Here is a 25,317-nt window from a genome sequence, read left to right on the forward strand (position 1 = left end):
CCATCCATCCCATGCTGGACCTGGGGTGGTTTGTGGGATGGGCTGAGCTGGGTACCGCCGTGAGACATCGCACCCCAATCCTGACCCCCCCTCTTAAAGTCATCATAACCTGAAGCCAAATGGTAGCTGGGCTCTGAGTGATGTTTATCTGTGTTTAACTTTTCTGTAATAGACCTTTTAAAGGAAGTGTCTGTTTTTAATGCAGAGGAGAAGATGGTTTGAGGATCACACAGGGGCACTCAGCTGGCACGATCCCCCCTCCCTCGCTTGGCTCCTCGGGACACACGCGGCTCTGTGCCATGGGCGATTTTTCCACTGCATTTACTGGAATGGCCCCGTCCTCCACCGGTGCCTAAGTGCTCTGTTAGCAAACTTGAGTAACAGCAATAAATCTTTCTCGGGCTCCGCACCAGCGCTGCCAGAGCTGTGAACTCACCTGTCTTGGGATGATATGGAATCAGTGATGCACTCAGCGTGCTGAAGACCAAGACCTATGTGCAGGACCTCTTTTCCTTGACATACCTGTGTGCAGAGCTTACGCTCAGCCACCTTGGCCGTTCCTGGAAGTCCTCCTTGTGTGGTGCAGAAGCAGTTAAATCACAAACGCCAGCACGCACCTCAGGCCTGTGTAATCAGTGCTGCACGCAGAACTCCTTTAATTGTCAGTAATCAGCACTTATTCAGTATTAGTGAACTCTGAGGCAGCTCAGGGACCAGGAAAGCAAACGTGCAGCTTAACAAAACTGCGTTTATTGAGGACCGGAGCGTGCCCACTCCAGCCAGGGGACTCCCGTTGCCTGAAGCGAGGTGTCTCCTCTGGTGGGGTGTTAGGAGGGGGTCTGGGGTTTGATTCTGCCCCGCTGTGCTCGTCCCGTGGCACAAACACAGAGTAGGAGGCTGTGGCTGCCCCGAAAACCTGCAGGGTCTGAGCTGGGAAAGGGTTGATGTGAAAAAGCCCAGGGTACACACAGCAATGAGCAGAACAATAGCAAACGTTCTCTCTGTTCCTTTTTCTAGCAGGCGGAGCTTTTTTCAGCAGAGGACTAACTGATCAAGAGTGGAAAAAGATATTGAGGAGAAAGAAAAGGGTGTGGACGGCCACACAAGGATTAGTCAAATTTTTTCCAGTGGAAGACTGTTTTTTTTGTCAAACAATGCCATTCATGTCAAAACTGAAACTTTCCGTGGAAACATGGGTATGTCAAGAGCATTTTATTTTGGAAAAGGAAAACCTCCAGAAGCCTTTAAAGAAGATGGAGTATTTCAGTCTGTTTTATTAGTAGCAGTATTATTAGTATTTTAAAATTTCAGCAGTCAGTTTTAAAAGTAAAATGTTTTTCTTTTACTTCAGGATAATCTTTTTCAAAATATTTTGTTTTCTCTTATTGGAAATGCAAAAGTCAACGTCAAATATTCTTACGGACAGGAAATGGTGGGTTCTAACCAGTATCATTTGCTTTGTGAAAATTTCATGGTGCTCTGTTCCAAGTAGAAAAAGAAAGAAATTCCCCAAACCAGATATTTTTGTTCCCACACTACTCTAGGACCAGTACCAAAACACAGAGACTGGAAGGAAGGAGGAAATCATGAAATGCAGTAAAAGGCATCAACATGAATCACATCCTCAGCACATCTGAAGTGCCAGCTTAGCCCCTGGACAGCAGGCAGCTCTGGGTACCTTCTCCTGACACGGATTTTTCCTTCTGAGCGCATGGAAAGGGAAAAGGTGGAGGACTGAGTAAATGAGCTCCCACTCTGAAGACGCTTGCTGTTACAAACTCCTTTGCAAACCAGGTGGTCATTTGGGTCTTCAAGGTATAATACCCTTTCCCTGTCCTTAATTTGCCTTCTGTTCCAAGGTGGGAATCATAAAAGAAATTACATTTGTGCTTCATTTTGACCTATTATCCTGAATGCACTTAAATGTTCTTTAAGTTTAGCACCTGCTTTGCGCAGTCAGCAGACCACTTCTGAAAATTTCTGGAATTTTGTGCCTTTTGTTTCCCTTCCCACCCAGCTCCTGTGGTTGAGTGCTTTCTCCTTGAGTCACTACAGCAGCTCCTCCCATATTCACGTGCCTTTCTTGTTCTGCTTCCTCTCTTTTCCCTTCTTCCCTGCTTCTTCAGCTACTTTTCCTTTAGTTGCTATCGAATCTTTCCCTGCTAGTTGTGCTTCACCTGCTTCCTCTCATGTCCTATATTCTCTGTCACCTGCATTGATTTTCTCTTCATTTTTTACCTCGATCCTGGGCCCAGTGGGTAGTTTTATTTGCTCATAACAATTTGTTTGTATTATTTAAGGGCCATAGCTGTATTTGCTCATAAGGATTATTCATACGCTTGCGGTGAACGTGAAACATGAACACCTGACTCGAGGTCCTGTGCTCTGGACTGGGCACTAGAGCAAACCCAAGGCTTTTGGACACATCCATCACTGTGCAAGATGAGGGATGTGCAGCCACCCAGTCCCCCGCAGCCCAGCAGCGTATTTGCTTAAAAAGGCACAAACTCTAAGGGAGCTGAAATAGAAGAACAACAGTGACATACAAAGGAAGAAAAATGATTGCTTCTTGTGCAGATTAGCTTCATCCAAGCTTAGACTTCAAAAAGATTTTGTAACTTTTAAACAAAGCAGTTCTCCTAATCACTCGTCTATGATAAAATGATGGTAGCACTTAATCCGCTTTATGCTTTGTTTCATTTAGATACTAACTGTAGGCTGTTTTTGTTATACTTCACTCACTACTGAAGCCATTTACTGTCACAAGGAAAATAAGTTGCAAAACTATGCACAGCTTATAGCTTTATTATATAATGTGTGGCTTGTGGTAATATGTTTTTTCTGTAACTTAGAGATAAACTTCCACTGCAATAAACTGGTACCGTATAGTCTGTAAGGGAATACATGTTCCTGGCCGTCAAGAGAACCGGCAATCCCAAAACGGGAGCACAGTGTGCGTTCCTTCTCTGTCGAGTGGTGTCAATGGTGCATGTCCAGCAGTGCTCCAGTGTAATCACACAGTATATATAATAACACATAAAGCTTAATAGCCAGATTGATGCGGAGAGCTTCTCGTTCAAATGGGAGGAATGAATTGTATTGCTAAAGCAGAGCAGGAGTGAGAGGCACTGCTGCCTGCAGAAGATGACCACTTTTAGATTTCTACGCATACAACATTTAATTCAAGGACAAGGGAGAACTGCAGAGCTCTAGTTAAACCAGGCTGACAGCTCAGATGCGGGAACCACGGGTGGTCGTGCCACCGGAAACAGGGACTTGCCTCCTCCTCCTGCAGGAGCACACGGGACTACCGAGTGCAGTCTGCTGCTTCTCAGGCAACCCCGTTGGGCACAGTCCTTCTACGCAGGGGTCCTGCTGCATGTTGATACCAGGCAAATTTCTTTTCCACTACTTCTACTGAGAGGACGTGCCACGGTCTTGCCCTTCTGAGTCACCAAAACCAAATTCTATCATCTACACTAATGCTGTTTGTAACTAGCTTAAATTTCCATCTTATCCCACTTTCCCTTATATAGCTGTTTTTCTTCCCCTGGTGTTTACTCTTTCCTGATGTATTTCTAGAAACCCTTTGTATTCCTTTTCTCTTCCTTACTAGGCAGTCTCCCGTCCTTCCTGTAGGACAGTGTCCATTGGTCTGATCATTGTCTGTGCCTGCTCCCGTTTCAATTAATTCTTGACAGGGGATGATCAGGACTGTCCTTAGTGTTTCAGATGAGATCTCACAATGTGTTGGAGGCCAGTATTCATAATTTGCTTTCTGCAGTGAAAGTTATTTCCTCTGATACACACTAGGCACATATTTGCTTTTCTCATGGCTGTGTCGCAGCAGCAGTTCATGCTCGTCCAACACATTAGTATAGTAGGCTTCTCCCCCAGCTGTTCCCATCTGTTGTGTCAGATACAGCAGAAATTATTTTTGATCCCCAAATGATGGTGCCCTTCACATTATTAACTTTCAACCCATTTCTATTACTTATTTCTCAAGGTCACCCTTTATTCCTTTGTGATACTCTGGTTCTGCATTGTGTTGACCATTACAGACTACTTGTGTCTCTAGTAAATGTCATCGGAAAAATTACATTTTTGCTGAAGTCCCAAAGGAAAATATTTAATTAGATGAAACCAAGACTGATCTTTGACAAACTCGAACAACATACTTCAACCCAGTAGTTTCCTTTTCAACATGATCTGGTTTTGCCTTCTCTTTGTGAAACCCTGGTATGATTTTTAATCCCAATTCTATCCTCTACCTTCCTCAGTTATATTAACCATTTCCCATTTGACAGTGTATCAAAATATCAGCTGACACTCAGTGGGATTAGATCTGTTGTATTTCTTTTTCAGGGGAAATTAATTCTTCTGCCAGTCTGGGATAATTAAACTTTGTAAACCCATGTGTGTTTTATCCCACTCAACAATTATTTTCATGTCTTTAATTATTATTTCTTTTCAGTTGTGCTTGTTCTTTAAAGCCTACTCCTGAAGTCAGAGTACTAGTCCTGGCACAGAACACTGTTTTTTCCTTCCTGAAACAGAGGCATCATATTTGCTATTGTCAACTCATAATTGCACCATTTTTAACTTGCCACCAAAACTCTAGCTACCAAGACTGTGGTTGCATGTAACTAATTCTTCTGGAATTTATGAGATGGAAACCCATTATTAGAGTACCTGAAGTTTTGTTTATGCCTCAAATGCAATAATTTCCTTTAGTTGCCTGCTCATTTCTATGCTTTATTTCATGTTTCTTATTGTAAACTAAGACAAAGTATGAATCGAATCTTTCAGCTACTTAGTCCTTGATCCATTGTGGCTCCACTTCTTTCTCTGTTGTTTTTTTTTCTTTATTATACTGCTGAAAAAATGTTTTGTTTTCAATTTCCATTGCAGCATCTAAATCTATTCTGATTTTTGGCTTATTCTTACTTTATCTCTGCTCATCCTAATGTACAAAACATAGTTTTATTTGCTCATAAGAATTTGTTTGTATTATTTAAGGACCATAGCTGTATTTACTCATAAGAATTTGTTTGTATTCTTTAAGGACCATAGCTTTATATGCTCATAAGAATTTGTTTGTATTCATTAAGGACTATTCTTAACGTCTTCTTTGAGAGGATACTCAGCCAATTAAGTTTGGTGTAAGTTTGTGTCTCCCTATAAGCAGTTTTTGCATCTTTGACTCAAAAATGCACCAAGATTACTCCTCATTTGGTTCTCTGAGTTTTTCAGTTCAGCCAGCTTCACCATTTTTCCTTATTTTACCAAAGTTCATGTTTTAGGACTTGCAGTCAGATGTTCTATAATTTCCTCCCACTTACTGAAGTCAAATCAAATAGCATTGCTTTCGTTTGTTCAGTAACTTTTTGAAAACACCTCCTGGCTAGTACATCTAGGAACATCTAAGTTCCAGTAGAGTTTTTCCTTCAATCTGAACTCATAAAGTTAGAGTATGTTCACATGATTGCATCCGTTTGAGTCACTACATTCTAAACATTTAGGTTCTCCTTCAGTTTGATGACTAAGACATGCACTGATGGTCTGCTACCGGTTCTCAGCTCAGTTTCTTGAGATCGTATCCTTTATAGCCTACTCTTTTATTGGTAGAGATAGTTGCTCTTTTATTCTTCAGTGCAACCACATCCTCTTTACTGCTTTATATCCTCTTTGTACTCATAGAATCATAGAATGGTGTAGGTTGGAAGGGACCTTAAAGCTCATCTAGTTCCAACCCCCTGATATAGGCAGAGACACCTCCTACTAGACCAGGCTGCTCAAAGCCCCATCCAACCTGGCCTTGAACACTTCCAGGGACAGGGCCTCTACAGCTTCCCTGAGCAATGTGTTCCTGTGCCTCACCACCATCACAGTAAAGAATTTCTTCCTAATATGTAATCTAAATCTACCTTCTTCCAGTTTGAAGGTATGTTCCTGTATGAACTTTTTCTTTTACTCTTTCTTCCTCACTGTTTATTTTTTCTCTTGATAACACACTTCTCCTGCTCCCCTTCTCACACCAACATCTGCCTTTTCCCCTGTCCTGTCCATCTTCAGCGTTACTGCTTGCCTGCGGGCGCTCTGTTCCATCAACCACATCAGGTAGGGCTTCATGCATAAATAGCTGCTGTCAGGTAACCCCTCTTGCAACTTCTGTCATCTTTGTCATCACAACCATTCATGGAGATATCTCCACTCCTGCCTAAAGATGAATTTAAGTTGCCATCACTGAATTTTCCTCACCCTTGACATTTTTCTTCACAGTTGTTGCAGAGAACTGTAAGTTCCCATTCTATAGCCTTTTGTTCATTGGTTTCCTCTTGTTTCTGCTGTGCCTGGTCTAGTCAGCCAAGGAAAATCCTTTCCATGCCCTGTGTACTGCAGTTAAGTGGCATGATCCTGAAGCTGTCGTCAGTGCCCTCACATGTCCTGCAGCTAGCAACGGGTCCTGAAATGTGAGGAATTTCATCCTTGCAGCCTCTCCTGATGCGGCAGCTGCTGTTACTGTTTACTTCCATACCATTGTCATAGTCAAGACACCTGATACAGTACCTGAGCTAAGGGGCTCCTGGCCTTGGGTTTAAAAAGCTAGAAACACAAAACATTATTTTGGGCGGTGGGGGAGCATTGCAGGTATTCTGACAAATCTTGGACTAACTGATGCATCGCCATATATAGCATCATGTGGTTCTACTGAATTAACAACACTAAAGACATTTTTTTTCCAGTCTCTCTGTGAACAAACCCATAACACTCTTTGCTGGTGTATTCAAGGATGCTCTGGAACTTGCTAGTGAAAAGTGAAGGGCAAGTCCATGCTTTTGTCATTTATATAGACAACAGGACTATGAATCAAGTCAAATCTGGAGATTTATATCCCTTGCTCTTCAGAAGTGAAGTATTTCAAATATATCAAGAAGCACTGATCTTAAATTTAAGTTGGCTTTCAGGGAACACACCTGCATCTACCAGAGCAGTGAATGGAAAACCATATTCTACATCTGTTACGGGTGTTTTGGTATCTTGAAATACCAAAATGACTTTAAATGCTCCAGTGGTGTTCCAGAATTTTATCCATAATGTTTTAGCATTAGATTGATGTACAGTGATATGATACAATAATCACCCCTTGTATTGGAAAACTAGAGTAATCTTTACATTTGCTTTGCCCTGGGACTTCTTTGTTAAGATGATCTGTCTGTCTAATCCAAACAAAGTGACAGTCATGGTATTTCTGCATAACGTCTTCCAAGAGACCATAGACGTTCCTCTTCTGGATCATTGCTTTGATACTGGGAGCTTGGCTGCTGCTTCAACTAATTAAAAAAATGCATGTTTTCTGGTTGGTGTTATGTAACAAGTTCATCAAAGGCTTTGCAAGTGAGTGGCCCCTCTGGCTGCAGTCTTCAAAATGGAGATTAAGTGTCCCAGGGAAGTCCATTTTGCTTTGGAGCGGCTGAAGCAGATGACCACCTGATCCCTATACATACACACTAAAGCCCAGCAGAGCTCCTCTTTGTGGGGGCAGATGCCTCTAACTCTGCAGTTAAGTCTGTGCGATCAAAGCAACAGGCGGCACGGTCCTTTTTCTCCTCAGCGTTTAGATTTCTGTAACTTACTTATCAGCCAAGTAAGCAAAACAGCAAGGCAGACACCCAGTAAAGGGCAAATACAAGTTATACTCTTCTGAGACCTCCCAGTTACAACAGTGAAAAGATGTGCAATTTATAGAGGTTGTTCTGGAGTTATCGTAGCAAGATAGGTCCAGTAAAAATCCTAGTACAGATCTGCCCTACCTTGACAGACAGACCAGCTACCTTGGATTTAAATTAAGACTTGAAGGCTACTCTGTCATAAAAAGGTGAGATTTCACTCTGGAGGTACAAATTGGGTTGGAAATACTGGAACATGTATGATTTCTGGTGTCTAGACATATGAACCCAAGATCTGAATATCTATCCACTCATGTAGTACCTCAGATCACACCCATCCACAGAGGCTCACAGCACTTTGTTCCTTCCAGACGTCAGTGACCCTGCCTTCAGAAATCATCTCTGAGCTGCCTTGCTCACAGGACTATAGCTGGAGACCACCATTCTCTGAGATGGATGGCTCCACGCAAGGATCACCTGCTGCCCTCTGCCCTTCAGAGCATCTGGTTCCCAGCAGTGTTGGTCAGAGTAATTTCAGGCTGAAGCCCACACTCATTTCTTGTACCTGGGGGTAAATTCTTAGTCTACTAAAGATAATTTTCAAATCCCTCTACATTGCTCTGTCAATTGTTGCCCTGCAATGGAAATCAGTGTTAGGTAATACCACTGCCTTCTCAAACTTCATCAGAGTGATGTGGTATACACCTAACCCTTGACCATGCTTGCTCAGGACAGTGCCCTCCATGCCTTCACTTTCCGGGGTGCTTCTTTGTCAGCTGGAGGTTTCCTCCCTGCTTCCACTTTGCACTTACTGGCTCTCTTTGACTCTCCAGTGCAGCAAAGCTGATCAACCACCGCGCCAAGAAAGTTTGGCAAGAACATCTGCATTGCTTCTCCTTAAAACCCCTTAATTTTTCAGCTGGCAGCTAGGTGTCAGAAGTCCTCAAACCACAAACCTACTTGTCACTGTTATTTGAACCTATTTTCAGCTAAAGGACTGATGCATGCTCAGTTTTCTTGCCCAACACTACGAGAACCCTAGAAAGACTGCCATGTTTCACTGATTAACCCTTTTCTGTTTCCTCACTTTTCTCCCCCTAGCCATTATCTCCAGTCATGACAGCTTTATAGTTAAACACGTCTTGAACCCTAGTTGGTAATGCCACGAGCTCCTGTATTCACAAACTAGGAAGGGTTATGTCATTGCCATCTGACTGGCCTTGCAGATGTCACCCAGGATCTGTGGGAGACCTGCACCCTCCTGGCCCAACATCTGTAGGGCAGGCAAGGTGCCCAAGTGCTCCTCAGAAGCACACTCAGCCATAGGCTAATGGCTCAGCTGGTGACTGCTCCTGATCAGCCTGTTTACCCTGCTCCAGTCACTCCCTTCCCTGCCCTCCTTGGGTTTTAGGTTTCCTGACATTTTTGTGACTCCAGACTGCATCCCTGCATTCTCATTGGATACATCATGCTCAAGGCTCATTGATGTTTTGAATCATGACCTGGTGCTCAACCATGGACCTGCCTTGTCCACACATCTACCCTGGCTTTGGTCCCATCTTGTTTTGATGTAAACCCTATTGTCCACTTCCATTACTTCTGCTTTCCCGCAGTTTCAGCTGGTCCACCCTACATCCTTGGTAACACACATCAGTTTCAAAATGTTTACTTGACTTTTCATGCCTGCCTGGCCAGCAGGACTAGGGAAGTGATTGTCCCCCTGTACTTGGCACTGGTGAGGCCCCACCTCAAATACTGTCTTCAGTTTTGGGCCCTACAAGAAAGACGTTGAGGTGCTGGAGCATGTCCAGAGAAGGGCAACGAAGCTGGTGGGGGGTCTGGAGAACAAGTCTTATGAGGAGCAGCTGAGGCAGCTGGAGTTGTTTAGCCTGGAGAAAAGGAGGCTGAGGGGAGACCTTATCGCTCTCTACAACTACCTGAAAGGAGGTAGTGAGGTGGGTGTCAGTCTCTTCTCCCAAGTAACAGGCAATAGGACAAGAGGAAATGGCCTCAAGTTGCACCAGGGGAGGTTTATACTAGACATTAGGAAAAATTTCTTCACGGAAAGTGTTATCAAGCATTGGAACAGTCTGCCCAGGGAAGTGGTGAAATCACCATCCCTGGAGGGATTTAAAAGATGCGTAGATGTGGTGCTTAGGGATATGGTTTAGTGGTGGACTTGAAAGTGCTAGGTTAACAAATGATGATCTCAAAGGTCTTTTCCAACCTAAATGACTCTATAATTCTATGTCACCACCTTCTGAAGGCATAGTGCTGCACCCTGAGAAACAGTAATGCCACTGGCAGGTTGGTTACAGTCATTCTGCTGTGAGCATCTTAAAACAAAAAAAAGCACAAGTAGAAGGGGCATAGGGAACTGCCTGGTGCTGGAGAACTGCTTTGTCTCCCATACATGTTAGTTTTTACAGGGATTTTTCTTGTGGAAGTGTTTTATGGAAACACTTCTTTGTTAAGACTACCTCTAGCTAACGTTGCCACATGCAAATCTGTGCAGCTCAAGAGCATCTTCAGAATATATTTGAGCTGTACCTCGTTTTATTCCTCCTGACGTGCTCTGGTGGCACCCTTGGATACCTCTTTTGGAGAGGGAAGCCCTGTTTTATACTGTAGTGTTAGAAAATGAGACTCCACAGTGGGTGTTGGCAAGAACTCAATTTTCAGGCAAATATTCTGGGCAGTTGCAGTGGTGATGGTGGGTAATTTCTGAAGAGAAGCCATAGGTCTTACCGTGTGAATTTGAAACTCTCTGCACCATGGTGAAACACTGGTATGCAGTGCAGAAGAAAACTATCAGAGTTTGTTTAAGACTCTCGGTGATATGAAAACTACTGACACTGTTTGAATAGCCACAGGCCCATCTGAGGGACCGAGAGTCTTCCTAGCAGCAAATGAAAACGCTGCAAAAGGAAATGAATGTGCTTTGTGCGTATGCAGGAATGCACATCAAAGGCAGACTGAGGCTGGGTGATAGGCCCTTGCAAACCAAACAGGCTCTGGAGATTGCTAGTATCAATAATATTTAATTGTCCAGGGTATCTTTCACTACAAATATTCTGGGAAAGTGGCTATCGCCACAGCTCTGCTGTGATAACGCCTCCCCCAGCCCCTGGGAAAACAGCTCTTTCCACATCCCTGCAAACTGAACACCCTTTACACGGCACGCACCGAGTCATTTAGCATCTCGGTGGTTCTGGCCAAGCTCCCTCCCTCCCCACGGTCAGTTCTTTCCCAGGAAGGGCTCCTCGCTGCTCCGGGGTGCTCTGTTGGGGCGGCCACCCCACCTTGGGCCACCGTGCTTCCACTTCTGCTCATTGCTGCTTATGTCAGGCGTTCGCTTAGTCCGTACAGAGTTGTCTCTGTTGTCAGAGCTGGTATATCATCCAGGCAAACAGCATGAAAGGTGGCTTCAGCCCTGCAGGTGAGCAGGGCGAGCAATCCGGCAGCCCAGCGAGGAGTCTCCAGGGGATGCCCGCAGCCCCGCGCAGGCGATGAAATTCCACAAGTTGACTTCAAAGGCATCTCTTAGCAGGTCTGACTTTTGCAAATGAGGCATGTATCTGGCAGAGAAGACATCTGCCTTTTGCTTTTTTTTCTTTTTTGACAGCTTACAGCTTTCAGGAGCTAGGCCTTAAAAAAATGATACAAATACGTGGGCTGATGTCTGCAAAGAAAACAAGCAACCAATGCAGAAGAGGCACAGGGAGAGGACGTTGCAACATCCCCTAATTCAGCATTCAGAGTCCCACTTCCCCAGGGTCACCCTCTCCTGCACCATCACAGAGCTCTGGAAAGGTAAGAGACATTAGCAGGTGACAAACCTGCAAGCCCAACATGCAGGATGCTCCTAAAATACAAGATATTTATAACTAAATGACTCGTTAGTAGAAAATAGTTTACTAATGCTTGAACCCATGCACATAGCCATAAGCATGAGAAAATAACAGTCACCGCCTAAGGCTTCCCATGTGTCCCCTTCTCATTTCCTTCTTATCTTAACTAATTAAGCATCATTCATCTTTCTCTTGGCTTCAGCTCCCCTGATGTAAGCATGTAGGAAGATGCTCTGTCTCTTATTCATTCACCCGGTTTGCTAGACCACACTGACAGACTGACTGACACAGAAAAAAAAAACCCTCTTAGCTGTTCCTCACTTGACAGAAGTGCACTGTGCATCATGGAAAAAAAAAAAAAAGGAGCCCAGCAAAACACTTAATGACTGAGGCCTAAGACAATAAACGTAAGGCTCTAAAAATTAGACTTGGCAAAAGGCGTTGCAGATAAAATCAATAAGGAAAGGATAAGAATATATTAACATGAAATATTTCCTGGGGAGATGGAAAAAGTTTCATAAGAGTAGGTTTTAACATCAACAGAGTTATCCAAAGGGCAAGAAAAAAATCTGTAGCCTTTCTGATATTGGCCAAAAATGAAAGAAAAACAGGCGCCTTCTCAATCAGGTCTGGCAGCAGCAGCCACCAGCAAAAGGAGCTCAAGAGGGGTGGCAGCTGGAAATTCCCTGGCTTCTGAAGCCACTGGCACTCGCTGCCTCTAACCCCTCTGTGGCCACCAGACCCGGAAGGATGTATGTGCATACTGAAGTTCACCAACTTCCTTCCAGGTAGGAATGGCAGTGGTGGTTTAGAGGAGCTGCACAGCCTTCAGGCACGGACACTCATGCAGGTCTTCAACTGGGGCTTTGAGTACACTTCTGCTCTCATTTTTTGGCATGTCTTGCTCAGTGTTGCCTTATTTTTCTTTCTGCCCTCTGATGCTCTCCTACCATCACCTCTTCTGGTAACCCTTCACTGTCTAGATTGAATGTATGAAAGCAACACAGCACCAGCTATGCCAGTCCCTACCTTTTGTTAGTCTGCTCAGCCGGTTTTGAAAGTTTTCTTGAGTTGTAACTCACGTAAATCAAGTCAGTAAATCTTTACTGGCTCCACTCTGGTACTGCTGGTCCTCCGCTGCCTTCCCACAATGGCCTTGCAGTGCTAAGGGAGGACAGACAAGTCACTTTGCTGGGAAGGGACAAGCAGCGCAGGTGAGCTCGCTGCACTGTGCAGAGGGATGCAATAAACCTCCGTGAGTCTCACCTGAGGAAACGTGGGCTGTGGGCCCAGCTGTTGTGTCCCTTCGGCTTTGCCAAGCAGAAGAAATAGTATAGTTCAAATGTAGTTCTGCAACGAAGACCTCAGTGGGTGAAATCTTCAAAGATTCTGGCAGGTGGAGGAATGCCAGAAGGTCCGCCTGTGCTGACTGTTAGCAGCTGGACACCAATCCCAGCTCTTCACCTGGTGACAGGATTATTGCACCAGAGAGCACTCCTGGTTTCTAGCTTCCAGCTTCTATTCTTCCTGCTTAGTTCTGAAAACCAGGAATGATGTGCTAGACCTACACTTCCCTAGAGGACTTCCAAGTTAAATGTTAGTCCCGAGGAGCAGTGCACTGTAAAGAGGAGGTTGTGAAAACACATTTCTTGACCATATTCAGCATTAATGTATGTCTTACAGAATGGTTGGGGAATGGCGAGATCAGTCTACTTATGATACTGATATCATAACCGGATGAACTGGATGTAAGTATGCATGCAGCTCATGGCAGTAATAGTTGTCATCTTCCCAGCTGCAAACGCATGACGCTTCTTCCCCTTGAGCTCATCTGTGGCATAATACCCTTTTGCAACTGTACTCATCGCCTATCTCTGGCCCCTGAGCTGTAAACAGAACAGGCTCGAGTAGTCCATCTCCTTGTGCTGTACGGTCTTTCGCTATCAGCAGAGGAACATGCTGTTCAGCAACGAGTTCAAAGATCTGCTGCTGGTTTGCTTTTAATCTTCTGTTTTGTTTTCGGAATACACAACTGAAAAAATGGAAATGTTTTTCCTGGCTTAGGATCCTTGAGGCGATGATGCTGTCCATCTTTCTGAATGTTTCCATGGTATTTTACTGCACTAATGGATGCTCATGTACATCATTGTAACCTTTTGGTCACAGGCTGTCGTGCCTCCCTTCTCTCAGCTCCATCCGTAGAGGACGTTCCTCTGCTGTTGCAGCAACCTGTAGCTCCAGGACTTTCTCATGTAGTTTAAGCTGCAAATTTCTGAGTCCCCTGTGCAAGGCCCAAAGTTGGACAACAGGGAAGGAGGACTTCTCTGAGGGAGGTGAATGCCATTGAAATAACATTTAGAGTGGGCACAAGATCTCTGGTGTCTAGAGAGAGTGGTAACTCTATGGATTATGTTGTTCCTTGCTCTAGTGTGCACAAGCAATTAGCTAATTTCAGCTCCCAGTTCCGGCAAATCTCTGCGAAATGACACTAGGAGTAAGTGTGGTGGGTTGTTGTTTTTTTTTTTAAAGTAAAGTTTTCTCAAACTCCCAGTGAGGTGCATCTAGGATTAGCTGCTACCCAGAGGGAATGGGAGAGCATCCCAAACCCAGGTCCCTTTTACAGGTCACCTTGGACTCTGTGCTCCTCCACGTGGTGCTTGACCACCCCAAGAGCTCAGCTCATTCCAGAGCTGTTTTGCAGGTGAAGACACACTTCACCCTGTATTCCCCAGGTATAGATGGCCCACCCTGCCTGGAGGGAGTCTGTCCCTCTGCTAGTGCCAGCGTCCCCAGCCAGTGCGGTGGCACCGCAGTCCCATCTGCGCTGCTGGCGCGCACCCTCCCCAGCCATCACCGTGTCACTGGGGGCTGCCTTATCTTTATCCCCATCCACAGCCGCAGCAGTAGCTATGCATGGTGGATGCAGCCTTGGGATGTTTGATCATGTGAGCAGGGCTGATCAACTATACTTCAAAACATGGATTAAGGACATGTATTTTTTTTTTCCCCAAGAGCTGCCGTTCTGTAGCATTTGTTCTATAAACCCAGATAAAAATCTTATTCGTACTTTTCAAGTTTATATTTACAAAAGGGTTGAAAAACAGGCATACTGACAATTTAATTAATGTATGCCATTAATCCTGGAGATAATCAAACCCCTGATAAGTCTCTAATCTTGTAAAAAAGAATTAGAAAGCACTGAAACATCTTTTGCTATCTGTGAACCTTGTAATGAGATGCTGCGTGCTTGGAGGAGGAGCCATGGAAAGGAACAGCGCCAGAGGACATATTCTCAGCAGATTTCATCACTGGACTTCTTGTGTGATATTGTTCTTGGCAGAAAGGTTGTAACTGGAATCCAAAGCCATCAACACTGTTTTCAAAATTCGTCCTTCTGCTATGAGTGTATAAGGTTGTTCTAATAACTTGTGAATATAAAGTAGGAGAGCTTCAGCTTCTCTACCATTCTCGTTTAAGCATCATGTGTTTACAGCACTAATTCAGTTTTAATGCTTGCAGACCTTACGAGTTTCTTCATAGTGAATCGTGTACGTGTGCAAATCATGTCGCTAAGCCATACCTATTACTCAAGCGTAAAAAACAAGTATAAGCAAATATTTCAAAGCTGTTTTTTAAAAAAAATGTAGCCAACTTCAGAGAACTATTTTTTGGAGGTTCGTACTAAATTCTCTTTTCAGTGCTGTCTATATCTTTACACTTCTACATGTAAAGTGCAATTTGTGTGTTGTTAGTTATTACCAAGAAGTGAAACTCCTTTGGAGAATACAGTGACTAATGGACATTGACAGGAATTTGAGGAGCTCAAAAAGAAGAGCTCGTCCTTTAAAACTGGAATTCAGAGGAAAATGTAACATACAAGGGCAAAATGACCTAGTATCTGCCGCTCCTGCAGGGACCTGGGAACCAGCTGGGGCTGGTGGGAAGCATGGTGGGAAGGAACAATAATAAGTATTGCTTCTCTTCCTCTCCAGAGACCCAAAGAAAACTGAATTTGTCCTCTGGAAAGGAGGCCGGGGGCAGCAGTCTGCTGCGGGGGGAGGGTTGAGGCTGGCTGAGAGCTTTTGTCTGGCTCCCAAAAGAGACTGATGGAGGAGCCAGAGCAGGACTGGGTTAAATAAACCCTGTGAGGGCTGGAGGGGAATTCCTGGCAGGCAAGCAGGCAGGCAGGAGGAGGGTGAAGAAAATAAGAATATTTGTGGCAGAGTTGGAAATGGTTTTCTTCTTTCTTTTTTTTTTAGGGTGGGACTAACGCAGAGTACAAGAAGCACTAAGAAGCACCTGGCTCCCCAGCCACAGGTTGGCTAGTGGCTGCATTGCTTGGGTATTGCCCATGCAAGCGTGAACATGAGACATCCCTCGAGTGCAGGGGACTTTGGGTGAGTGGCGTGGGGAAGGGGGTGCAGATGGAGAGAGGTGGTCAGGGTGCTGCGGACCCTGGCCGTGCTCTGAGCACAGAGGGAGCACCCCGAGGTGGTTTCATTCAGACCCCTCCTACCACACAGGAACCACGTTTGGTAGAGTAATACCTGCAGAAAGGTTGACCTCTGATACACCGAGACTGAAGTATCTTCAAGACTGAAGACAGGGTCAAGACCCCAAGCAGGGGGATTTTTTTGTTTGTCCTAGAAGCTCTGCTATCCACTGGTCTGAGGGCAGCTGGGCAGAGGGCACAATGAATTACCCCATGAGACACAAGAAATTGCAGCAATGCCTCTGTAGGCTGAGGAAAGGGATAAGGTCCTGCTATCAAACCAGCCATGAATGTAGATAAATAAGACAAGATATCTTTTGACCCTTTTCCAGAAAAGAAATTGTTGAAAATAGGGGATGTGTTTGCATAAAATTAGTAAACAGAAAGACAGGTCAGGGAGATAAAGCAAAGTGGGACTTCTGCACATTTTCCCCATCTTCAGATAAAGCTGTATTGGTATACACAAGTACAATGACTCCTGAACTTTGGCTCCTTTAATTATAAAACAATATACTAATCCCAGTCCCTGGACACACTGACGTAACTGAATGTCATACTTTCCAAATATAATGGATTGCATTCCCATCATAAAATAAATACATTCCAGCAGTGAGCCTCACAGCAAATAACAGAGCTCCAACAGCTGGGGAAGCTGGGGGAAGAGGTACAACAATTGGGTTGTGTCGATGAAGCCCAAAAGCAAAGTTTTTGCTGGCAGCATTCTAGGAAAACCTATTATAATGCAATGCTACCAAAAAAGTGCTCTTTTCTTTCTAGTTCTGTGCTGCATGCAAAAGCTATTAAAAAAAATCCTGCGTAAACAAACATACTCTTTTCCATATGACCTTTTCTTCAGTGCTTTCAAAAGTATATTGTCTTTTCAGTTTAACACAATATTTGTCAGCTTTATTTATAGCTTAAAAGAAAAGCCTCCCTCAAACTGTCACCAAAAATGCCCTTCTATAGGCATGCTGTCAGGAGAAAGGCTTTCCTTCTCTGAATGTCATCCCGGGCTTAAATACATTTTACTGAAACCAAGATACAAGTGCCTCCAGCAGTCACTGTATCTTGAATTAGCTGGACATGTATCACTCTGGCCTGAGAGCCATTATTAATCTGTATTATGCAAAAGTAAGGGTTAAATACAATAGAAAACCAAGCAGCACTGGTTTCCTCTCATGCACTCTCTCTCTTTTCCTTGTTTTTAAATAAAATTAGCAGACATTAAAACCTTTAAAGAACATTTTTATTCTTATCTAATGTGTAGCGGGCAAGACCGATATTTGCAGCAGTATGATAAAACAGCACGTGACCAGTTCCACAGGATTCAGCATGTATTATTTAACTTATAAACTGTAATGAAAGGCCATTGCTAGTGGATATTGCTAGCCCAAATTCCCCAGCATAATGACTCCGGGCAGATTACAGATTACAGTAAATTTGGGAGCTCCTTTGCAGAGAGTCAGAGAGATTCCTGCAACTTCATGGGATATCTTCAAATGTAGCACAAGACTTTATTCCCTGTTCTGCTATTCCGTAATTTATTGAGATGGAAAGAGCCAAAGATGTGCAGTTAGATAAGATGTACTCCTCTGGAAAGTCCATATTTACTTCAGCTGCCAAACAAAGGAGGCTGGTCCCGTGTATCGATCCTTGCAGGAGCTCAGCATTTGGTGTTGTCATGAGTTAACACTTCAGTCAAAGCTGATATTCTTATTAACGGCTGCTGCTGAAATGTACGCATGTTTTTTTGTTTCTTGACTGAATAGTATTACCTACAAAAGTGAGGACAAAACCCTGGGAGCCTGCTTTTGCCTGTTTGTATCCTCAGTTTGTGATAGTAAACTTCTGGGCTTAGGGAGCTACAAAGCTCACTCCTTCCCAACCCAAAGGGCACTTTTTTTTTCTCTTGATGAAACAGTCATTAAGCCAGTCTATTGAGTTCAGACCTATCCTTCACATCTTTCTGGTGGCTCTTCTTTTCATTTTTCTGTTTGTACTTCATGTGAAAAAACACGCCTCCTACAATGCAACCTGAAAAACAGAGAGCACTCATCAGTAAAGGGAAGAGAAAACTTTCTGAAAAGGTGTTTCAGCAAAGGATCTGATGCCTGCACTGCAACATCCATGCTGCTTTACCTCTTGAACAGAAGCAAATGGCTTTGGGGAATGACCATGCAGCATTGGACCAACAGCGTGTTTAGGGACCCAAGGCACTGGTGGGCAGGATCAGATGCCTCAGGGCTCAGGAGACTTCCCCCAAAGGAGAACTTCTCTTCTAGGATCTGACCAGATGGCAAAGTGTCCTTTTTAGCACCGCTTCCTTTGAGCAGTGATTTGTCATGTTTGTCTTAAATTGTAGTTCAAGGGTTTTTTTTCCCAATGAAATGGCAATTAGCTCACAGCAAAGCTGAGACTACTGATGGCAAAACTGTTCTTCAGGAACTCCTTGGTATCTGTTAGGAACAGCTGATGGAACCCAGAGATTTGTGTGCCAATGTCCAAGAATGACTGAGAGTTTCTTCTGACCTGGATTAGAAGTGCCTATACTCTTTATCATCACATGTCATATCCAATCTAAGATGTCTAGATGTCTTCACATGCATGTATACATATATGTATATATACACATCAAATATGCATATTAAACGTGTATATATATATGCGTTTGATCATTTAAATCACGATGAGCTTATTACTCTGTATGTAAATGTATTTCTTCTTTATCAGTGTTAGATTATCTATCGATTTCAACATCTCTTTTTTCCTTTACTAAAGTATATAGGACAGCTCAGCCACTCCCCTTGCCCCATTCATTGCTCTGAATAGCTGTTCTGTAGTCATTCTTATTTTACATTCATATTTGTGGTATCTGAGTAGTTAACCAAGGAACATGACTGTTACCTGCCACATTATATTTATTCTCCCACTCTCTTCTCAGTGGGAGAGATATCTTCCAGGAGCAAGGCAGTTTGTCTTAATGGAAGAGTTTCTCCTATCAGAATGGATTGGATGAGGGTTTGGGGTGTATTTTCTGTTTTGCTGTATTTTGTTTCCATAGAATCATAGAATGGTTTGAGTTGGAAGGGACCTTAAAGACCATCTAGTTCCAAGCCCCCTGCCATGGGCAGGGACATCTCCCACTAGACCAGGTTGCTCAAAGCCCCATCCAGCCTGGCCTTGAACACCTCCAGGGATGGGGCATCCACAGCTTCTCTGGGCAACCTGTTCCAGTGCCTCACCACCCTCACAGTAAAGAATTTCTTCCTAATATCTAATCTAAAATTCCCCTCTTTCAGTTTAAAACTGTTACCCCTCATCCTATCACTACACTCCCTGACAGAGTCCCTCCCCATCTTTCCCGTAGGCCCCCTTTAAGTACTGAGAGATCGCTACAAGGTATCCCTGGAACTTTCTCTTTTCCAGCATCTATGCTTTGTGTTTCTTTTAAAGAAAATAAGATACAGAGGATTCTTGTTCTTGGAACAAAAGGTGCTGAGGTCTGAGAGAGGCCTTAGCTCGTGTGGGAATTCATTCTGGTGTCAGACAGGCACTCAAGAGATGGCTGGTTTTATGGTCATATCTTCTGTGCTTCAAGGCCAAACACAACATTTGTAATCTCCCCAGGTTTCATAAAATCTTTAGGTACTTCTCATTGTTTTTTCCTTGCCCAACTCTGATCCCTGTTAAATCAGCCTGAGAGGCTATCATCTGATTTTGCCTTTAAAGTGAAAAAAATTGCTATTGAAAAAACCTGAATATTCATTTCAGGAGTTCTTTTAAAAGTCCTTTATGAGCTACATACACTATGTTTATCAAAAGCCATAAAGGAGTAGCAACTTTTACCCTGCTCTCTGAAGCTGACCGGCTCTCTTGTAATGAAAACATCTTTAGTCAGTTATCCAAGATAATTTTCACTTAAATATGGCACTATACTAAGTGAGGGATCAGACTAAGGCATTGTGCAGAAATAAGTGATGTGAGACGCTCGAACAGAGATGATAAAGATGCAGTTTGAGGGGTTTCTCTGTCAATCACGTGGTCTGAGTATGGCTTCTTCCATTTTAAGTTCTTTGCATTTTTTTTTGTTTCCCATTTTATCTTCAAAAGACAAACACATATGCATCACATATGTATTGGCACTTTCTCTTGCTTTAGGGGTTTGTGTATTACAAAAGAAAAATCAACACAGAACTTTGGTTTTTTCTTTTTAGGTACTGAACTTGTTCCTGGGGGCTCATTCTCTTTTCTTTTAGAATTGAAGTAATGGTAACTTACATAAGTTCTTGGGGTTTTTTTCCCTTTTATGCTCTAATTTAATCTGACTTTTTTGAATATGAGGTCTGTAACATATTTAATTCCTTTTCTTTTATTTTTTCCATGGGTCTTTCACACTCCCTTCCCTCTGTACAGCTGAGTCACAGTTTCCCAGTCTGGCTCTTGTGACCATCACATTCGAAAATCACATGGGACTGAGCACTGAATTCTTCTCGCTCTTTCTTTCCTAAGGGACAGCCCATCAACAGTCATCCTCACTACTTTTGCACTTACATTGATAAAGAGAATACTAAAGGAGCTAGAGGATGATATGGCAGGACCCCTCTCGATCATCTACCAAATGTCTTGGCAGTCTGGGGAGGTCCCTGCTGACTGGAAATTAGCCATCGTTATTCCAATCTACAAAAAGGGTGTGAGGGAAGACCCAGGGAACGACAGAGCTGTTAGTCTAACCTCATTTCCTGGAAAAATTATGGAGAAGATCACACTGGGTACCAGTGGAAGGCATTTAAAGAACAATGCAATCATCAGGCACCATCAACATGGGTTCACAAAGGGAAAGTCCTGTTTAACTAATTTGATATCCTTCTATGACAAGGTCACCTGCCTAGTGGATGAAGGGAAGGCCATGGAGAAGGACTTGGTAGTGTTGGTAGATGAGAAGCTTAACATGAGCCAGCAATGTGTGCTCGCAACCCAGAAGGCCAACCGCATCTTGGGCTGCATCAAAAGAAGCATGGCCAGCAGGTCAAGGGAAGTGATTCTACACCTCTACTCTGCTCTCCTGAGACCCCACCTGGAGTACTGCATCCAGCTTTGGAGAACTCAGCACAGGAAGGACATGGACCTGTTGGAAAGGCTCCAGAAAAGGGCCACGAAGATGATCAGAGGGCTGCAGCAACTCTCCTATGAAGACAGCTGAGAGAGTTGGCGCTGCTCAGCCTGGAGAAGAGAACGCTCTGAGGAGAGCTTATAGCAGCGTTCCAGTACCTAAAGGGGGCCTACAGGAAGGATGGGGAGGGACTCTTTATCAAGGAGTGTAGTGATAGGATGAGGGGTAACGGTTTTAAACTGAAAGAGGGGAGATTTAGATTCTACACTGTGAGGGTGGTGAGATGTTGGAACAGGTTGCCCAGGGAAGCTGTGGATGCCCCATCCCTGGAAGTGTTCAAGGCCAGGCTGGATGGGGCTTTGAGCAACCTGGTCTAGTGGGAGGTGTCCCTGCCCATGGCAGGGGGTTTAGAACTAGGTGATCTTTAACGTCCCTTCTAACCTGAACCATTCTATGATTATATGATTCTATGATTCTGTGATGCTATGAGTTTAGTAAGGCTTTTGATACTGTCCCTCACAGCATCCTTCTGGACAAGTTGTCCAGTTGGGGGATTAGCAGGTTCATGGTGCTCTGTGTAAAGAACTGCAGAGCTCAGAGGGTTGCAATGAATGGGGCTACATCTGGCTGGCAACAGGTCACCAGCAGTGTTCCTCAGGGCTCAATTCTAGGGTCAGTTCTGTTCAATATATTTATCAACACTCTGGATACAGGAGATGAATGCACCATTAGCAGCTGTGATACCAAACTGGGAAGTGCTCTTGACTCTCTTGAGGGAGAAGAGGCCTTGCAGAGTGATCTAGACAGATTGGAGCATTGGACAATGATTAATGGGATGAAATTTAATAAGTCAAAATGCTGGATTCTACACCTAGGACAGAGTAATGCCAGGTACAAGTATAAATTGGGAGAGGAGTCACTGAAGAGCAGCCCGGCAGAAGGGGACCTGGGGATGCTGGTCGACAGCAGGCTCAATAGGAGTCAGCAGTGAGCCCTGGCAGCCAAGAGGGCAAACCTCATCCCGGGGTGCACCAAACACAGCATAACAAGATGGCCAAAAGAGGTGATTATCCTGCTGTATTTAGCACTGGTGAGGCCTCACCTTGACCACTGTGTGCAGTTCTGGGCCCCACAATCGAAGAAGGATGTGAAGGTCCTTGAATGCATCCAGAGGAGGGCAACAAAGCTGGAGAAAGGGCTGGAAGGAATGTCCTATGAGGAGCAGCTGAGGACTTTGGGTTTGTCTAGTTTGGAGAAAAGAAGGCTGAGGGGTGGCCTCATTGCTCTCTCCAGCTTCCTGAGAAGGGGACGTGGAGTGGAAGGTGCTGATCTCTTGTCCCCAGGATCAAGGACAGGACACGTGGGAATGGTTCAAAGCTGCGCCAGGGGAGGTTTAGATTTAGGAATCATTTCTTTACTGAGAGGGTGGTTAAACACTGGAACAGGCTTCCTAGAGAGGTGGTCAGTGCCTCAAGCCTGTCAGTGTTTAAGAGGCATTTGGACAATGGTCTTAATAACATGCTTTTTGGGCAGCCCTGAAGTTGTCAGGCAGCTTGACTACGTTATCATTGTAGGTCCCTTACAACTGAAAAATTCTATTCTATTCTATTCTATTCTATTCTATTCTATTCTATTCTATTCTATTCTATTCTATTCTGTTCTGAAAAAAGATTTTGTCTTATTTTGGAAAAAATTTCAAACTACCTGTTGAAGTTACGTCAGCTCATGCCTATAAGAACATAATACTGTTTATTACCATTTAAGAATATAACTGTATTTTGTTCATGTGAATACCAGTTCCCACAGCTCAAAGCAATTCTCCATATGAAAAATGGAAACCTACGAAGCTGAAATAAGTGAATAAAATCATAATTGTAAGCTATGGGTACAGACTTTGTAAGCATGATATTGCTGGATGCTTCACTATTTACACTATAATCTGGAAGCCAAAAACAGGGCTACAATCCCTTCCCTGACAGGGAAAAGGCATTAGGTAACAATGAAGTGACAATATGCTACAAGTGCAGCATTTTCTTCTGTCATAGTTGCTTCCTGGGCCATTGTACATGCATTCAGAAGCACAGGTCAAAGAAAGCTATTCCTATGAACAAAAACTTTGAATTTTGCAGCAATCATGATACACAATCATGAGATTTTTCCTCTTTTGCTGATTCTGCAAAATTCATGGCAACTCTTCACCCAACAAATAAATCAGTGTCAAAAATATAATCATAGAATCACCGAATGTGTTGGGTGGGAAGGGACATTTAAAGGTGATCTAGTCCAACCCCCCTGCAGTAAGCAGGGACATCTTTAACTAGATCAGGTTGCTCAGAGCCTCATCAAGCCTGGCCTTGAATGTCTCCAGGGATGGGGCCCCCACCACCTCTCTGGGCAACCTGTTCCAGTGTCTCACCACCCTCACTGTAAAGAAGTTCATCCTAATGCCTAATCTAAACCCACCCTGCTCTAGTTTAAAACCATTGCCCCTCGTCCTATCGCTACGTGCCCTTGCAAACAGCCCCTCCCCAGCTTTCCTGTAGGCCCCCTTCAGGTACTGGAAGGCCGCTATAAGGTCTCGCCGGAGCCTTCTCTTCTCCAGGCTGAACAACCCCAGGTCTCTCAGCCTGTCTTCATAGGAGAGGTGCTCCAGCCCTTGGATCATCCTTGTGGCCCTCCTCCAGACCCACTCCAACAGGTCCATGTCCTTCTTGTGCTGAGGACTCCAGAGCTGGACGCAGTACTCCAGGTGGGGTCTCATGAGAGCAGAGTAGAGGGGGAGAATCACCTCTCTGGATCTGCTGGCCAAGCTTCTTTTGATGCAGCCCAGGATGCAATTGGCCTTCTGGGCTGCAAGTGCACGTTGCTGGCTCATGTCCAGCTTTTCCTCCACAAGTACCCCCAAGTCCTTTTCCACAGGGCTGCTCTCTATCACATCATCCCCCAGCCTGTATTGATAACGAGGATTGTCCCGAACCAAGCGTAGGACCTTGCACTTAGCCTTGTTGAACTTCATAAGGTTTTCTCTGGCCTACCTCTCTAGCTCGTCCAAGTCCCATCATGTCTTAGAGACCTGGCTTCATATTAACCAAGAAAAAATGACCTACCAATGATGAGCAGGACGCCAAAAAGAATCCCAATTGCTTGGCCGACGGTTGGCCAGGAGTGCTGACGCTCTATGTTGACGAAACACCAGTTTTCACTTGAACACTTGCAGACACTTACTGCAAAAAGAAATAACCATGAGGTTAATGAGAACTTTACTAGTCCAATTTGATTATTCATAAATGTAACTGTTGTTTTGAAATGAATAGGTCTGTGCATAGTATACCTTCAAGATCCACTTTTCTTTCCAAAGGTGGTTTTCCATTGTCTTTAATTATTACTGGAACACTATACACCTTCTCTTCAAAGTTAGCATGCTTCGGAGAGAGGTAAGCATGAGTAGCTGTAAGTAGGAAATGGGACATTCATGTCAGCACAAGAAAGAAATTTAGCAAAACATTCATACCAGCTGCAAATGCTCTTTTTTAAGGCTACTTTGCACATGGTGGTTCCTGTTTCCCCCATGTCTTCCGAGGTCTCATTCGTTTGCAGACATTAAGGCAAAAGGGACCATCTGAATACCTAGTCTGGCCCTCAGCATAATACAGTCGGAGAATTTCCTTCCTAATTTCTACAGCAGGCCAAATCTGATCTCGGGTAGTGTTACACTGGTAGCATCACATCTAAACCAAGAATATCCCCTCATACTCATAGAAGCCTAAACCAACTTAAATTGTTCCCAAGATAAGTTAGTTAAGACAGACTATCTTTCTAGTGCAGTTTCACTGTCACATAAAATACTCTTTAAACCTTGGAAAAGTAAGACTATAGTAGCCATTGGGATCAGACCAAAGGTCTACCAATGTCAGTATCTTGTCTTTAGAACAAGTGAGGGTTACAAGAAAAAAACAAGCAGGTATTTTATTTTTTCCTAATGCTCCCCCAGCCTTCAACCATTTTCAGCTCAGAGACTTCTTGAGTGAGATGCGACTTCTTGCTTTGAACTTGTAGAAACTTTCTACATACACAACACCCTGTGGCAACAAGTTCCACAGTCAACTACTTCATCCTTCTGTCTGCACTGGAAATAACTCCCCTAAGTTTCATTTGAGACTCACAAGTTTGCGTACTGGAAGAGAGGGCAAAAAA

At 44.0% G+C, this 25,317-nt stretch overlaps 1 protein-coding gene and 1 long non-coding RNA gene across 2 annotated transcripts in view; one reads left to right on the top strand and one right to left on the bottom strand.

Moving 5' to 3' along the window:
- The first annotated feature begins 12,181 nt into the window (after positions 1-12,181).
- On the top strand, positions 12,182-15,918 carry LOC134510892 (uncharacterized). Its single transcript, XR_010069751.1, has 3 exons — positions 12,182-12,309; positions 13,205-13,269; positions 15,781-15,918. It is a non-coding gene; the product is annotated as an uncharacterized LOC134510892 (long non-coding RNA).
- Positions 15,919-17,285: 1,367 nt separating this feature from the next.
- Positions 17,286-25,317, bottom strand: part of CDH17 (cadherin 17) — a 31,731-nt gene continuing 23,699 nt past the window's right edge. Inside the window, exons 16-18 of the mRNA XM_063324032.1 lie at positions 24,455-24,571; positions 24,231-24,347; positions 17,286-18,047 (exon numbers count right to left, since the gene is read on the bottom strand). Of these exons, the coding sequence (XP_063180102.1) occupies positions 17,938-18,047; positions 24,231-24,347; positions 24,455-24,571 (344 nt within the window). The 3' untranslated portion in view covers positions 17,286-17,937. The remainder of the gene's footprint in view (positions 18,048-24,230; positions 24,348-24,454; positions 24,572-25,317) is intronic.

Source organism: Chroicocephalus ridibundus, chromosome 2 (genome assembly GCF_963924245.1).
Source record: "Chroicocephalus ridibundus chromosome 2, bChrRid1.1, whole genome shotgun sequence".
Lineage (NCBI taxonomy): Eukaryota > Metazoa > Chordata > Aves > Charadriiformes > Laridae > Chroicocephalus > Chroicocephalus ridibundus.